This window comes from Octodon degus, unplaced genomic scaffold (genome assembly GCF_000260255.1).
Source record: "Octodon degus isolate 3935 unplaced genomic scaffold, OctDeg1.0 scaffold00011, whole genome shotgun sequence".
Taxonomy (NCBI): Eukaryota; Metazoa; Chordata; class Mammalia; order Rodentia; family Octodontidae; genus Octodon; species Octodon degus.
In genome coordinates, this window is record NW_004524587.1 from 16,236,070 (window position 1) to 16,253,649 (window position 17,580).

Below are 17,580 nucleotides of genomic sequence, written 5' to 3' on the forward strand. Positions count from 1 at the left end.
ATTACAAACAAGGCTAGGTGCATTCTGTTTTCCAGAGATATCTTCATGTGGAACAACCTAGAAATGTTAAAAGTGAGGAGTGGATAATTTAATCAGGCAAATAAGAATAATATGAAAATAAAAATGGCAAAATCAATGCCAGGCAACATGGAACTAAGAGCCAAATGTTGAAATGGAACAAGTTGGGTAATTTCATATGGATAAGATTTAGAAGCCAGAAAATTAAAACACATAAAACAAAAGCTTCAATATCTTATGAAAAAACAGACACAAAAGTAATTGTGTCATATCCTAGAACAAGCTAAAACAAATTTTAGTGATTCCTACTATTTGTAAATAAAAAGAAAAAAGTCAATCCCCTATAGAAAACCCTGAATCAAAGAAGAAACCCTAATTATAAATAGAATATATATATGGAATAGGATGGCAGTGAAGACAGTAGTCCCAAAATTGATGAGGTCAACCACAGTGGAAGGATTTATGTTGTCCTTAACAAGTGGATATAATAGTGCAAAAAATTTGCCCTTCCAAAACTTATACAAAAGCAATTCTCATGGGAATGTCAATATTTTTTAAACAACTAGATAAAAATATTCTAAAACTCCTATAAAATGAGCATATGAGTTTAGATAACAATTACATAAAATGAAAACAATGAGGGAGGTATTGTCTCATACATGCTAAAATTTAGTAGAAAAAATAAAATAAAATTTAGTAGAAGCTACTATACTCAGAATGCCACAGAACAGCAGAGAAAGAAATCAGAAGTCTATACAAGAATACACAAGCAGGTATATACAAGAACTTGGTATACAGCGAGGGGTGGGAGCCATTGGCTACTCATGTAGAACAGAACAAAACTGAATTCACACTTATTAGAAAATGAATGAGAACTACTTCCTTGTTCCAGAGGACGGAGGAGTAGAGTCCAGTGAAGGCAGGTGAGCAAGTGCTACGCTTTGAACATGTCCCTCAAAAGCTCAGGTGCTGGTGAGATTGGTTTGGTGGCCCCATCCTGTGATCCCAGCACTCTGGGAGGCTAATGAAGGAGAACTCCAAGTTCAAGCCCAGCCTGAGCAACTAACAGGCTTATCAAGGTCCTGTCTTTAAAAAGAAAGGGCTTGGGGGTGTGTCTCAGAGCAAACGCCTTGGGTTCCATACCCAGTACTCACCCACTACCAACGTTCTTGTTGGAAAATTAACCCCAAAGTTCCTATATTAATGGAATTTGGAGATGGGGTCATTGGGAATCAATTAAGGTTAGATAAATAATGCAGGTGTGACCCTCTGATGGTAGTAATGGCTTGTTAGGAAGTGGAAGAGCGATGTGTGCTGGCATCCTTCCTCTCTCTGATCATGTGATGCCCCTCCTATGTTAGGATGCGGTAAGGAGGTGCTCACCAGGTACCACCATGGAGTGTTGGCACCATGCTTTTGGTCTTCACAATAAGCTAAATTTTTGATAAATTACCCAATCTGTGGTCTGAGGCTATCATCACAGAAAACCTGTGAGACAGAAAGTACCAATGAAATGGGTATGACAGGATAAAAAAGATTAAAACAACTGAACTCTGTAAACAAAACAACAAATCCAGCAGAAATGTGTGGGCATGAAGAAAGGAGTGATGGGGCCACATAGTCACTTATATGAGCTACCTGGGAGTGAGACTTAGCAAAGTTTTCTTTACAGATCTTCGTGTTGTTTTGCCATGTGAAATAAACACTTCTTTTGTAGTTTTCGGGAAACACTTTAGACCCAGGGGCTTCAGGGGCTTCCCTTGATTGGTTGTTTTCTTGACTGTCAAGGCTCATTAGATGGGATATATGGGAGTATGGGTCCAAAGCACAGGGGCTTCAAGGTGGAATAGAGGATAGCCTGGGCCACGCAGGTGGGGTGCCCTAGCAGGATGAGATACCGGGAGGCCATGAATATTATTGGAAGAATTTAGCCATCTAGTCCTGCCTCTGCCACTTCCCAAGAAAGTGAGGAAGAAGCCAGTCTCTTTCTCTGAGTTTTGGGCTCTGACCAGCAGGAATAAGAACATTAAAGCTAGGACGGTCACTGTCACTGTCATGCACACACCCACTCTCCTTACCCAATTTTGCTCTTGGTCTTGTCCGGGTCTTTGGCCAACACTGAACCAATCAGATGTTTCTTCTGGTTCTCCTTCAACAGGAAGTGGTAGAAACGCCTCTGGAAGACAGGAGGCTCATCCACATCCAAAACGTTGATGATGACACGGGCTTTGTTTTTCCCAGAGCGGTCTCTTGAATATCTGAGGTTGATAGTGGGGTCTGTGGCCTCCACAACAAATAAGTATTTTTGGATGAGCTCATAGTCCAGGGGCTGTGGAAGAAAAAAAAATACAGTATGAGGATGACACCCACTGGACACTGTAATCTAGATAGTGCTATCGTCAAGGTCATCAAGAGAGCACCTGGGCCTGGTGTTTATCTTCCGCTCTTCTGTTTCATTTCATCAGTCTCAGGGCCTGTCCCCAGCCCTGGCTCTGTACCTGGCCCTGTAGTTCTTCAGCCATGGTCCTGCTCTTAAGGGAATCATGGACTTGTGGTCCACCACTGGTTCTACTGACCTGTCTTTTCTTTATATCTTTGTGCAAGAGAGTTAGCCTGTGCTTGCTAGTGTGGCAAACTCCTATTCATTCCTCAAGAAGCCAAGAATCCCGGTGTGCTGTGCCAGCCCCATCCCAGGTCGCACTGAGATAGTGATTTAGACTGGGCGTGGTATTGCATGCCTGTAGTCCCAGCGCTTAGGAGGCTGAAAACAGGAGAATCACTACGAGTCCAATCTACATGTAGTGAGACCCTGTAGACCCTGTCCTAAATACAGGAAAAAAATCCCCCCAAACCCAAAAAACAAGAAGCCAATGAGACAGTAATCAGATGTCCTCTCAGAGCCTCCTGCTGACAAGGAACTGCTTCCTGCCTGTATGGCTGTGTAGCACTAAACAACAGCTATGTTTCTGTGTGTGTATGCAGCTGCCTTTCCCAATCACTGAGAGGCTGAGGTGTGCCTCAGAGCAAACGCCTTGGGTTCCACATCTAGTACTCCCCAGAACCAATATTCTTGCTGGAAACCTCATTTCAGATTTCCTATATTAAAGGGACACAGGGCAGCCCAGAAGTGTCAAGGAGTCCATGTCTCAGGAACAGTGACAGTCAACATTAGAGGCAGTGCTGTACACACCTCCCAGCTCCTTTCCCCAGGTGCTACAAGTCTGAGATGGGTTCTACATGCTCTCTGGGTATACTGCCTGAGCCTGGGCCCCACTTGTCCATCTGCTCATGATGAGCTCCATACTAGCTTCTTTTTCTTTTTCACCTGTCATTGCCCCTGAGGCTCCCAGGGGTCTCCCCAAGACATACCCAAATCATATTCTCCAAGCCTATTTGGGGTACCTCACCTTGAGACACTGTGAGTCTCCATGACACAAAGCCAACCTGAGTTAATGCTGAGTGGTCTCTATTGATGGCCTCTGGCTGAGGTGGAGCCCCTGGGAAGGTCCCATGGATGCTGTGAGCCCCAAACTCCATGTCTGATGACATTATTGCAGGCCTACAAACCTTGATGGGCTTGATGATGCCCTCGTTGCGGGTGGGGTCCGTCTCAATGGTGAAGGTGTCCCTGTACTCGCCACCCACGATTTCAAACTTGGTCATCCTGTTCTGAGGCTCATCTGGGTCTTCAACAAACAGAGAGCCCACAGAGCTGCCCACGTGGATGTTTTCAGGCACCGAAAATGTATACATTGCTGCAAATAGGCACCCCAGACAGCAATGGGTTAACAAGATAGAGAAAGCATAGTATCTTACTATATTGTGATATAAGAAATGGTACAATAAAATAAAGTCAATAATGATAGTATTAGTACTCTTGAGATTCTGTGTCCTGAGGCAAAGCAGTGTGTTCTGTCTGTCTGTTCCTCCCTCCCTCTATCCATCCAATGGTGGTTATTAGGCACCCACTAGATGACAGACACTTTGTGAGAGGACCAATCAATTGACAAGAGAGGTAAGTCTTGCCTCTGGGGGGCTTACACCATGAACAATAAAGTCATTTCAGGAGAACTGACCTATCTTTGGTCTGGGTGAACCTCTGGTTTATACCAGAACTGGAGGATGCAATGAATACAGCCTCACCCATGGCATGAAAAGAACTTTAGTCAGACATTTTTGGGGCAGAATGAGTATGTGGATGGAGTCAGTTCCCAATTTTGGTTGTACTCCTGCTCATTGGTTCATGGAGATTTTCTAGTTGGAGCCTGAGAAACAAGGCCTGGGTTTTCCTGAGCCCACAGGATCTGGGTGAAGCTGTTCCTGTCTCATTGCAGGCTCCAGACACAGGGGTGGTATATAGTAGGAAGTGGAATTTCCCTCTATGAGAGGACCATAACCAGGGAATGATGGACCTGGGGGTGTAGTACAGGGACAGAAACAGGACCCCTCCCACAACCCAGTGATTTGTCTGGGGTGGAAGAGAGGCAGAGGGACTTGGGGAACCTTTCATTGACTCTAAAATCACTAAGTCTGGAGAATCCCAGCTCCCACCTGCCCAGGGCCCTGGGGAGGGGCTCACACTGAGCGAAGATGGGGAAGTTGTCATTGATATCTTGCAGAGTGATCAGCACGGTGGCTGTGCCCGATTCTCCTCGGAGGCCCTGGGCATCTCGCGCCTCCACCACGATCTCGTACCTGGCCTGTACTTCTCGATCCATGTTTTGCTTTGCAGTGGTAATTAATCCTGAAAAAAAAAATGTTCCAAGAGCCATGTTACTTAGGTATCTTTGAAACTGTTGCATGTGTTGCATCTCTCTTCCTAGAGAGAGTAGGGGCAATTTCAGCTTGTAGCCAAAGAGCTGGCCAAAAAGCTGATCTGATTTAGTACTAGCTACCTGGAACACTGTGTTGAGAAAGTTCAGGGAGCCACATCTAGGCACAGAATGAAAGGGTGCTGGGATGGATTGGGTGCACTATAGAGTTGTGGTAGTGTCTGTTCTATGTATTTGCTGTTCTTCACATAGATGGGTGCCCCAGCACATTCAACTGGTCTTGCTTATAAGATGCAGTCCTTAAGGTTTTAAAATCTCTTAAATCAAACTAATTTGGCCAGAGGAAACCTCTGTACTTGCTTGAGTCCTTTTGTACAAACTACAACCTAACTTAGTATGTAAATGAGCAGAAAACCGAACAACACTTTCCTCAGTTAATCCCAGCAGCCAGTCACAGGTGGCCAACTGCTTACCTCTACACCAATAGGACAGAACCCCAAGTTGTAACCCATCCCCATTTCTGGACTGATCTACCTGTTTTAACTTATTTGTTCTTAAAGTTTATCTCACCATGTATTTTTCTGGAACCTGTTTTAGTTCTGGAGCTACTTGCTTATGAATCGTGCACTGCTCAACTGCACTCTATGGTTTGGACATTCTGCTCTGGTTTCCTGCAGCCAGCCTCTGTTCTTGTCTTTATGCATGTCATAAGTCACTTCCATGAATCAGTGTGGTTCAGTGGTTTGTGACATCTGCTAGGCTGGATTTCTCTTGGCATCTGCATCTGCAGTACTTCCCTTCCCCCACGCCTCCTCCATGGTGCCCAGCCAGGGAAATTAGTCTCCTGACCTGAATTGTCGATGGCAAAATTGTCACCCCCTTTCAGGATTTGGTACATGACGGTGGTGTGCTCTGCCACGGTGGGGTCATCTGCATCTACTGCTGTCAAACGCATGACTGAGGTCCCTGTGGAGAGAGGGTCCTGGGTTACTGCCTTGTGACTGTGACTTCTCATCCCAGTCCTCAGTGAGGGCAGATGGGCACTGCTGTCACCACTTCCCAGGTCTCTTGGTTTCCTGAGAGCCCTGCACAAGGTCAACATGCTGGGGGTGTTGGGCTCCAGAGGTCAAACTTAAAGAGTAAAAGAGAACAGGTAGCTTGTGCATAGATAGGTGTGTGTGTGTGTGTGTGTGTGTGTGTGTGTGTGTGTGATGTCTCCCTTTCCAGAAAGAATGAGAACAAGGGACTGGGAAGGAAATGGAAATGACCCCAAAGGGACAGTGTCACAGTTTGCATCCCCTCACATGTACCAGGAAAGTCTATCCTCACACTCTGCCAAAGATCCTGACAGGAGGAGGAGGAAGAGGAGGAGAAGGAGGAGGAGCAGAAGAGGGAAGACATTTTCTGGCACTTTCTGGATGTAGGATTGAAAAAGAGAGTAGTGGCCTCTTGATCACAGGTCTAGGGTGGTGACACACTCTGGGACCAGGGGTCTGTCATTCATTGCTGCTGCTACACAGCCCCTAGAGATGGCTCTTCTTGCATGGGTGGCAGGGCTTGTTATAATCTAGGGGCAAGAGGTACACTCTTAGTGTGTCACTCCTGAGAGTTAGAGGCAGTGAGTGGGGGTTGTTACAAACAGTAATGAGATGTGTGTCGCAGATGACCAGGGCTCAGTTTGTGATGAGGATCAGGGCTTAGTTTGTGTCCAGGATTAGAGGTCAGTCCTGGAGTAAGTCAGAACTTAACTTTTCTTTATGTACTTAGTACAGGGTCTACAGGGTCTTACGACACAGATCGGACTCCTAGTGATGGTCCTGTTTTCAGCCTCCCAAGAACTGGGATTGCAGGCACATGCCCTCATGCCCAGTCTCACTTGCCAGCTCAGCTTGCCCTGGGGGGCGCGCTGGCACAGCCCTCTGGGCATCATTTAGCTTTTAGAGACAAGTTTATTCAAATGATATAAAGCAGCAGCATAGGCATTACAGCCACTTTGCTGAATCCTGAGCTCAGGCAGTGAGATGGCGGATACAAGAGTTACTTCCAGACTAAGGACAAGCAAGAGAGGAAGGAAGGGACAGATTGAACAGGTACCTCCAGGTGACATCTCCAGCACTGAAGCATTGAACAACCGATGTGTGAACACAGGCCAGTTGTCATTTATGTCATGAACTTTGATAGTGAAGGTGGAAGGAGGCTCCAGGTTTTTGTCAGTGTCTTTGTCCACGATGAGGGCGACAAGAGGGTAGGAGGAGACCTTCTCCCGGTCCAGCCTTGCAAAAGCATACACATCCCCTGTTTCTGGGTTGACCTGGAAAATGTTGTTAGCAGCCTCCCCTTGGAGCACATACTTGGCGTTCCTGCGGTTCATGTTTGACTTGATCTGAGAAAGAAGACACAGTGTGAGTAGGGAGCAGGCAGTGCGGCTGTGTGTGCACCTGTGAGTGTGGACGTGCACGGGTGTGTGTGCGGTTAGGGACATCTGTGCACCTATGTGCGCATGTGTATGTCATACAGACCATGAGTCCCAAATGACCCAAACGCCATGCTGGTGTGAGATGCAAAACTGCCCATGCCCAGGATAGGGTCCAGAGCATAGTAGGTCCTTGAAGACATTTTTTTTTTTTGGAGTGGAAAAAATAATAGCTTAGTGCATGGGAAGGCGAGGAACATCTCTCTTCTCTCAATTGCTACCTTGTTAATAAAGTGGAGCTGATACAGTCCAATTGCTCTAATGAGTAGATTGGCAGTTTTGAAAATGAGCCCTGGGCTGGCCAAATAGCTCAGCAGATTAAAGTGCCTGCAAGCAGATACAGGAGCCAGGAGTTCAATCCCCGGGCCTGCCATGCCAGCCCCATCCCCGGGGCATGCTGAGAGGGCAATTGAGACTGGGTGTGGTGGCGTGCCTGTAATCTCAGCTCTTGAGAGGCTGTAAATAGATGGATCACTATGAGTTTGATCTAGTAGTGAGACCCTGAACACCCTGTAGACCCTTCCCCCCGCAAAAAAAATTGGCCTTTTGTGTTGTCTCATACAAAAATGGGGTTTCGTTCATGGAGTGCGGGGGCTGGGCTTCTCCCAACTCTGCCGGGGCTGTGTTAACATGGTTTTCCAGGGTCAGCTTAAAGCTTCAGCTATATTTGTGAGCTGGCTGTTCAGTATACAGCCATTATTAAAAGTTAAACTCTGTCAATTAAATATATCACACCAAAAACAAAGGCCTCAAATACTCAGAACTCATCACTTCTTCATTAAAATCTTCAATAAGACTTTACTCTGTTGCCGAGCTTGTCTAGGCCTTTTGTATGTATGACAGCAACACTAAGTGTGGACCTGTCCTCGTACTTCTCCCAACTCTGCCTTCAGTGGTGTCCCAGTGGTAGCTGCCAGCCAGGTGTGCTAACACTGATGCTGGACACTGGCAAATGCTGTACATCAAGACCTCTTCCCCAGGAGGGTCACTTGTCCCAACTGGTCTCATCAATTTAGTCTTGGAATAGAACATAGACTGTTTTCGACTTGGAGATTTATAATGTCCAGTCCTGCAGAAAATGACTTGTTTAACTCAGGATTTCCTGTGCTTCTTAGATCAATGAACCGTTTTTCTTTGGAGCATGTGCTATTACGATTTGGCATAAGGTTTGGAAAGTAACATCTGTCAAGCACTTTGCACAGAACAGGCTTTCAATAAGTTCTAGTTACTGTGTAAAGGATAGATATACAAGTTAAAGAATATTCAAAGGTTAAGAGTGCTGAACTTTCCAAATATGGAATCATAGGGAATATCAGGACCACGAGATAAGTGTTTCTTACACGTAAAATAGTACTCTTCTAGTACTAACCATTGTTACTCTCCTAAAATCTTGTTTTGAGATTTTGTACCATTGTTTTTATTTTTTTTCTTTAAAATAAAAATAACTGATGTCAAAAAATAAAAAAAAAACAGAAAAAAAAGAAAAAAAATAGCACTCTTCTAGATGACTAAAATGTCCAGAAAAATATACTTTAATTTGAAAAATAGTGCCAGGTCTCACATTAGGGGCACAGAGATGGTAGAGACCGCATCTTGGCTCTCAAGGCTAAGGCTGAAAGCCTTGGAAGTGGAAATCCTGAAGGGAGGTGGCATGCAAGGGTCAGTCAGAGCAAGAGCCTTGGTAGCTGTCCCATGAGGACTCATTGGAAGGGCTGGAGAAGCCGTGACGTGTGGGACCTCAGAAGAGGACAGCGAGATGCAAGAAAGCTGTGGTCCAATCTCATGAGGTCTAGAACATGTCTCCTGGGCTTAGCAGCCCTGAAATCACTGGAGGCCTGGCTGAGCACAGTGGCAGCTGGTGGCAGGCGCGGAAGCCTAACATGAGAGTGTAGAGAAGAGTCTGGAAGGTGAGGGAGTGGAGACAGGGAGGGAGGGCGTTTGCCCTGGGTGGGTAGAAGGTGGGCAGCAGTGCTCTGGAGCAGGACCGTGGTTATGTGGGGCAGGTGGGTCTGTGAGAAGGTCCCGAGGCTTCATATCCAGAACTGAAGGGGGACAAGAAGCTCTGTCACCTCTGGTGCACAGGGACAGAGAGGCTCAAAGCAAAGGGACAGTCTGGGGCCTTGTGTGAGCTGCTCAGGTTAGGATAAGATGGCATTTGTAAAGTGGGTTCCCTGCATATGCCTTAAGGTTCATCAGGAAGGGATGGCGAAGGAGAGCAAGTCTGCCGGGATCTGTGTATTGGAGCTACGTGTAAGACTGCATGTGCAGCGAAGCTTTTGTACCCTCCCCTTGCCAATTTTTCTTAAGTAGTCACTATTTTACAGAAAGCTGAGAAGACAGTGAGTTCCTATATGCCTGCTCCCTTTCCTCCTCATATCGACATCTTACATGAATGCGGCACTTGTTATATAATAAAGACACCAATATTGGTGTATTATTAACTGAAGTCCATAATTTGTATAGAATTCCTTTTTTTTTTCACCCTAATGTCCTTTTCCTGTTCCAATACCACATTTGAGATATCACATCGTATTTAATTGTCATGTTCCTTTAAGTTCTTCCAGTTTTTCAGACTTTTATTATTTTTTCTTAACCTTGGCACTTTTTTTTGGTACCGGGAAGGGAACTCAGAACCTTGTGCTTGCCAGGCAAGCACTGTCTTACTGAGCTATCTTTCTGGCCCTTTGGCATGTTTTGAGGAGTTTTAGTCAGGATTTTTTAAAAAATTATTTATTTATTTATTCATTCATTTTTAATGTATTTGGTACAGGTCTCTCTATGCAGCTTGGACTGCTAGTGATCCTCCTGTTTTCAGCCTCTCCAGTGCTGGGATTACAGGTGTGTGCCACCACGCACAGTCACCAGCTCAGCGTGCCCTGAGTTGCGGGCCCATGTGGCATGCAGTGCCGGGGATCGAACCCTGGTCCTTGCACTTTCCTAAGCAGGTGCTTAGTTTGCTGAGCTATCTGTCTGGCCCTTAATCAGGAATTTTGTACAATACTTTTCTGTTGGAATTTATCTGATGTTTTGTTAATGATTAGACCAGAGTTATGGGTCGTAAGGAGACCCCCGGTGGACAGAGGGTCCTAACACCAAAAGCCACTCTGATGTGTATGTGTGGATTCAGAAGGCTTCTCAGAACTGGCTCCCATTGTCTATCCAGGTCTGTAAACAAAGGCTCCAGGCTCTGACCTTCATAAATAGAGACTTCCTTCCCTCCAATTACATCCTTGAGAGCAGGGCACCAGGAGGCAATCCTTGCAGTCCAGTGCTTGCCTCTTCAAGGGCCGGGGCACATACGACCCATGTCAATTGCCAAACAGATGACGCACGCTGGATACTCTTCCTGCTGTGTGCAGGCCCTTGGGCAAGCCCTCTAACAGTCGTCCTACCCGGGCCTGACACAACGCAGTGCAGTGGACTCACTTTCCGCTGACTCTTCCTGACTCACCAGCTGATTTTCCCTGCTCCCAGCCATTCTCCTCAGAGGATGACTCATGGCACAGTTATCCCGTGTGGAAGGATGTAGGTGTCTTGACGACATTTCCCTCTCTGACATTTGCATTACAGTCCGGAGCTCCAGGCTTTCCTAGGGTTCTTTCTGTCTCGGTCTCACCGTGTAACTCTGGACTGGTGTCTTCTCTTCTGACTGGCCATGTTGGAGGAGGATGTACGTTTCCAGCTCAACCACTTTTGCGAGTCAGAAGAGCTCATGGGCAGTCAGCAGGTTGTAGGCTGGGTCACGAGAAGAGATTCCCTCGCTGGTGCCTCCACTTCTTTTGGCTGCGGGGACATGTCTGGTGCCACAGCCAGACTCTCCTTCCAATGGGAGGCATCCCTTCAGCCTGTTTCTCTATCCTTAAAGGGTTGTCCTAACTGCTATTTGTTGGGTTCTTTGTCTCATGTACGCTGATCCTCTAGATCAGAGTGGGTAAACTCTGTAAAGGGCTAGGAGATCAATGTTTTCAGCTTTCTGTGCCATATGACCTTTTTAAATTTTTTTTTTTTTTTACAACTATTCAACTCTGCTGTCTTAGCACCAACAATTTGTAAATGACTGGATGTGGCTTTGTTCTAATAAAACTTTATTTACAATTCCAGGCAGGTGCCAGATTTGGCCAGTAGGCAGTAGTTCCAGATCCCTGCTGTAGGCTCCTGTCTTTATGATGGTGGGGATGATGTCTGTCTTCCCCTGCTGCTGTCTTTCTAGCACCTGGTCTAGGTGCTATCAATCTTTCTCCAGTACATTTGACCTGCTCTTTCCTGTAGCTGGTGTGTAGATTTGAAAGAGCTGACATGGTGAGATTTTAATAGATGTGAAGCTTCCTCAGAACTTCTGTCACAGAATTCTATTGACAAACCTGGTCCATTTATATGTCATTGTGTGTAAAAATTCTATCACGAGGGTCATTCCTCTGAATTAGAGTCGATGGTTTGATATCGATAACAACTGGATGTGGTAAGATGATTTGGCACCCATTCAGATTAGCTTTAAGCTTTCATAACATGGGCTTGGAATGTTCATATTTAAAGAAGGACAAAGTGAAGGTTAGAGCCTTTGGCACAGGTGTCTAAGTATAGGTACCCTGTATTTGGGGAGACATATGGGGTCATAGGGAGCCTTGAGAAATAGTGAGAAAGAAGCAAATTTTAAGGAAGTTCATAGGCCTATGGCAGGGATGGCAAGCTGTGGCCACCAGGGTTGAAAAACCTCTACCTGCACAGTTTTATAGAAGATTTCTCAGGCTTTTACTGCCATCTTAAGCGGGAGGATTTAAAGCCAGCCTGGGCTGGTTCTGCTGTACTCAGAACCCATAGGCCAGCTGGGCTCTGTGGCCTCAGAACAGGGTACTTTTTTATTAGCGGTAGCTAGTCCACTTAGTAAGGTTTAGGAGCGAATAAACCATAGAATTCATTAGCATCTCTACCACTGTCATCATCACCATCTTCAATACTTCTTTATTACCACCACCACCATCCTCATCACCATCCTCATCATGCCTACCACAATCATCTCCATGATCACCACTATCACCTCCTTCTACTTCACATCAGCATCAGTACTGCCAACATTACTGACACTGCCAGCATCACTACCACCATATCTCCATCGTCTTCATCACCATCAAGACCATTGTCTCTACCATCATTTGCCTCCTCTTCATCACCACAGCCACCACCTCTACCACTTCTACCAGCTCTATACCGTCATCACTTCTCCTTTGTCACCACCATCATCTTTGGTGCCGCCACCACCACTACTGCCACCATCACTGATACCATCACCTTTATGACCACCATGACCATCGCCATCTTTGTGATCATCACAAGTACCACTATTGTTACTCACATTAATGCCGTAACCACCATCATTACCACCATCCCTACTCCTCCCTTCTGCCCGCTCATCACCATGGTCACCACCGTCACTACCACCATAATCTCCATGATTAGCACTATTACCGCCTTTTCCATCACCATCACTAGGCTCACCATAATAACGTTCAACAGCATCATCACCTATCCTTTTACTGTTTGCACCATCATCATGGTTAACACTATCACTGCTATCTCTACAATCACTACTCCCACCATTACCTTCACCTGTTTCACCATTCTTATTACTGGCACAGTCAACATAACCATTTCTGGCACCATCACCAGTATCTCACTCACCTACATACCACCACCACCACCACTACGACCATCATCACCGTCGTCGCTGTCACCACCACCAGCAGCAGCACCACCAGCACCACCGCCATTACCTTCCTTACCTTCACCTCACTGTTACCACCGCAGTCACTCTCACTATCTCCAGCACCAGCACCATCATGACTTTTCCTATGTTAGTCAGCTCTTTGTTCCTGTGAAAAAAAACACCTGAGATAATTAATTTAAAAAGGAGCGGGGGCTTATTCTGGCTCATGGTTTCAGAGATTTTTGATCCACGGTGGATCAAAAAATTGGGCTTCTAGCTTTGGGCCTGTGGCCGCGTGGTAGATCACGGTGAAAACATGTGGTGATGGAGGTCTGCTCACTACATGATGGCCAGGAAGTAATGAGAGAGGAGGGCCCAGGGATATAACTTCCCTCCATTTTCCAAGGGTTCCACTGTCTAACAGCACCACAGGCTGGCAACAAAGGCTTTAGAGCATGGCCTCTGGGGGATCATTTAAAATCTAAACCCTATCATTTTGCCTCTGGCCCCCAAAGGCTAATGTCCATCTCACAATGCAAAATACATTTGGTCCGTCTTCAAGAGTTCCCAGAGCCTTAAAGGTTACAGTTTTGTTCAAAAAAATCCCAAGTCCAAAGGCTCCTGTGAGATCCAAGGTAAACTCTTACCAGTGAGTCCCTGTGAAAATAAAGCAAATTATGTACTTTTAAGACACAATGGCACAGGGTAAATTCCCATTCCAAGAGGGAGGAATTGAGGGTATTACAGGAAAGATTTGACCAAAGCAAGACCCAAACCCAGCAGGACCAACATTAAATCCTGTAGCTGCATGTCCAGTACCTGGGGTATACTGTGGCATGACATGAGGTAAAAAGGGCTTGGGCAGCTGTGTCCCTATGGCCTTGGGCCTGATCTGGTCCATCTGTAGCTTCCTTCAGCAGGCATTCTATGTTCATGGCATCTCTAACTTCCTTGGGTCTCCATTGCAGCTGTGTTTCACTCTCACAGCTCTATATATCACTCTGTCAGGGGCTGCTTACAGACCCTTTGACTCTGCCACATATAAGCTCACCCCCTAGCCTTTCCTTTGAAATCTTGGTGGAAGTCTCCATAACCCTATTCCACAACTGCTGCATTTTTGTGCCTGCAAAACCAGCATACTGTGTTTGATGCCAAGGTTTGCCGTGGCTCAAGAAGTAGCTAGACCCGCTTAGAACAAGGCTGTGGCAAGCTCTGCGTGTTTGGATCACTGAACATAGGAAAATGAATGCCAGAAAAAGTTTCCTAGGCAGGCGGGTATGAACAGAGCACTCTAGAGCTTGGTTTGGTATGGATGGAGTCTTGACAATTCCTAAGATGCCCTCAAGTTATTTTTCCTATTGTTCCAATGAAAACTACGTTGCTACCTTTTAATGGTATCAATCTCTCTAGCAAGCAGGCCTTCTTTAGCTGCAACTTTAAATTTGTTCCTTTTCTGGCCGAACTGCAAACCTTGTAGGTCTTTCCACTCTTCTTTTTATACCTAGTTCTCATTGTCGATCTGACTAAAAACAGATAGTAATGCCACTCCACTACTTGAATGCTGGACTGCTTTGAAATTTCCTCTGCCAATGAACCAGTCTGTCATCTTTAAAATTAGCCCACCAAGGCTCAAGGTGTGGACAAAATGCAGACAAGTTCTGTGCAGAATATAACACAAATGCTCTCTAGCCCAACTCTCAACAGAGCTCTTGCTCCTATCTGCAATCTCAGGTATCTGTCTTTACTGTCCACATTTGTATCAGCATTCTGGCCTTCTGACCCCCCATCAGAATTACCTAAAAAGATCTGTTCTAGCATTCTAACATGTTTTAGCCTGCTCCCCCAAGCTCCCCCAAGTTCCTCTTCTATAACGATTCCAAAGTTTTCTGACCCATGCTATTAAAGTATAGTCACAGCAATGACTCCATTTGCTGGTACCAATTTTCTGTGTCATTTTTCCATTGCTGTGACAAAATACTAGGGGTAATCACTTATAATGAGAAAAGACTTGTTTGGGCCTACAGTTTCAGACATTCTACTGTGCGGGTACATGCCCTCATGGCCTTGGTCCCATGACAAGGCAGACTGTCATGGCATGTGTACAGTAGAGCAGAGGCTCTCATCTCATGGCAGCCAAGAAGAAAAGACAGAGAAGAAAGGGCAGGTCCCCAAGAACTCCTGCAGTGACCTTCTACTAGGTCTCTCCTCCTAGAGGCTCCACCGTTCTCATAGTACTACAGGCTGTCAACAAGGCACTTGACTTTTGAAGACATTTAAGATCCAAATACTCCCTCACCTTGCTTTCACTATTACTGCCACCGGTACCATTTCCACCACCATCACCACCTTTACCTTCCTTTACATTTCTTCATTGTCACTTCCACCATCACCACTACCACCAATGCTACTAGCACCACAGGCACTACTGTCACCACCTTCTGCCACTAACATTATCGCTGTCATTATGACAACCACTACCATTGCTACCACCACTGTTACCCTTACCACTATCACCATTACCACCACCACCACACTACCACCTTTTCCACAACCACCGCTAGCACCGTCACCATCACCAGCAACACCTCCACTACCACCACAGCCATAATCTCTTCCCTGTCACCACCACCATTATTTCTAGTTGTATTTTCTCCTTTGCTATCACTACTGTCACTACAGAAACCACCACTACAACCTGGTCTATCACCTTTGTCATCTGTACCTCTGTTGCCGTTGCCTCACAACTGTGACTTCCATTTCTACAGCCACCTCAGATTCCATCGCCATTGTCATCACCATGAACCGGCTGCCGATGACGTCTTCTTCCCAGGGCCCTGAGCCTTACCTTGCCCACATAGTAGGGCAACGAGGTGTTTTTCTCTTCATCAACATACATCTGGTTCCAAATCCAGTCTCTCTTCTGGCGCCTGTGGATGCATTGCAGATTGGGAGTGTCCGGTTGGGTAGGGTCACAGCCTGCCATGGCTGCTGCCACCAGCATGCCCAAGTAGGTGCCCAAAGTAGTGGTGAGCATTGTGAGCCTCTGCATCTTCCTGGGAAGGATGAATCTGGAGGAACAGGAGACACAGTCAGGGCATGGTGGCCACCACCCTAGCATGTGAGTGGCTGCCCTGGAGAACTGAACTCCTTTCCCTGTTTTCCCCTTCCTCAGTCACCAGCCAGACTCCTCTGCTGGTGTGGACGAGCTCTGGTCTGGGCGTGGAGTCAGGCCAGCAGAGATTCTTTTGTGCACACAGGCTACAGAGAGCAAAGGTGCAGGCCTGGAGCTGCAGGGCAGGGCTGCTGGAGGAGAGGCCATGCTGACACTAACTGCAGCTCCCGAAGTTCTGCTCGGTTATTCCCACGCATCAAATGAGGAAACTAAGGCACAGAGAAGTCGAATCCATAACACAGTAAGTGGTGGGGCTGAGAAGGGAGAGCCTGGCCTCAGAGGCTAACCTTTACCAAGAACCTATTACTTGCCTGACTCCTATATGTTATCTATATGCTATTTCAAACTGTTCCTATGTTATCTCAATCTTCCTAATAGCCTTCAGGTTTGGTGTAATTGTAACCCTCCCTTACAGATGAACTGAGGGACAGAGGAGACCACCCAGACTGTTTGCCAGGATTTGAATACAATCCGCCTGGCCCAAGGCTCAAGTTCTTTTTTTTTTTTTTTTTTTTTTTTTTTTTTTTTTTGGTGGAACTGGGGATTGCACTCAGGCCCTTGCGCTTACCAGGCAAGTGCTTATTTTACTGAGCCATCTCCCCAGCCCCCTCAAGTTCTTTCTTACCCCTTCCTCTCATCCCGGCAGCTGCTATGGGGTGGAATTTAAAGGCTCTTCTGAACAGACAGGTCCCCTTGGCCAGCCTGACAGTCCCTGTGGTAGCTGTGCCTTGGTGCTGTTTTCAGAAGGTCCCTAGAAAAGCTTGCTGTCTTAAGCCAGAGGGTGGTCCCTTGGTTGACTCATAGGAGGTGGTTATCTTAGGAGCTCTCACAAAAGCAGAAGTGGGTGGGAGGGGGTGGCTGAGAGAATGGGTGCACAGGGCAGACCTCATAATTTGCAGGCCCAGTGCAAAAGGGAAACGTGGGTCCTTTATTACCAAATATGTTGAGTTGGAGATGAAAGAACCTTAAACCATACATGGGATTCTTTGAAAGGCAGGCCCTGCCCTGTTGTACAGGTTGCATACATTTGAAAGCCTCCTGATGTCAAGATTGAGGATCACCCAGAGATTAAAACCTGGCTTCATCTTGAATTTTGGGAACAGAGATTTTCCCCACAGCCCCCTGACAGGAGGAAAGCACGCCTTTCTTTTTCAGCCTTGGGTCCCATCTATGAACGCATCCTGGGTCCCTGTGTCGCTGACCTGCAGCTCCTGGGATAGCGTAGGAAGAAAGTGGGTAGTGGTAGGAACCAGTGTGGGTGCCTGGAGAGAGACACAGACTCCCAGATCATTGGGTAGGGTGGCTTCCTCCTCAGCTGGTACCACTGCCACCACCACCGCCAACATCGTCACCATCACCACCACCACCACACCACCACCACAACACCACCACCACCACCACCACCACCAGGGACCACGGTTCAATCCCCCAGCACCACATGCCA

The 17,580-nt window shown here is 46.5% G+C and overlaps 1 protein-coding gene across 1 annotated transcript in view; it reads right to left on the bottom strand.

Moving 5' to 3' along the window:
* Window positions 1–17,580, bottom strand: part of Cdh5 (cadherin 5) — a 37,392-nt gene that overhangs the window by 10,813 nt on the left and 8,999 nt on the right. The window contains exons 2-7 of the mRNA XM_004626041.2: window positions 15,810–16,032; window positions 6,885–7,173; window positions 5,640–5,756; window positions 4,598–4,762; window positions 3,586–3,773; window positions 2,097–2,347 (exon numbers count right to left, since the gene is read on the bottom strand). Of these exons, the coding sequence (XP_004626098.1) occupies window positions 2,097–2,347; window positions 3,586–3,773; window positions 4,598–4,762; window positions 5,640–5,756; window positions 6,885–7,173; window positions 15,810–16,013 (1,214 nt within the window). The 5' untranslated portion in view covers window positions 16,014–16,032. The remainder of the gene's footprint in view (window positions 1–2,096; window positions 2,348–3,585; window positions 3,774–4,597; window positions 4,763–5,639; window positions 5,757–6,884; window positions 7,174–15,809; window positions 16,033–17,580) is intronic.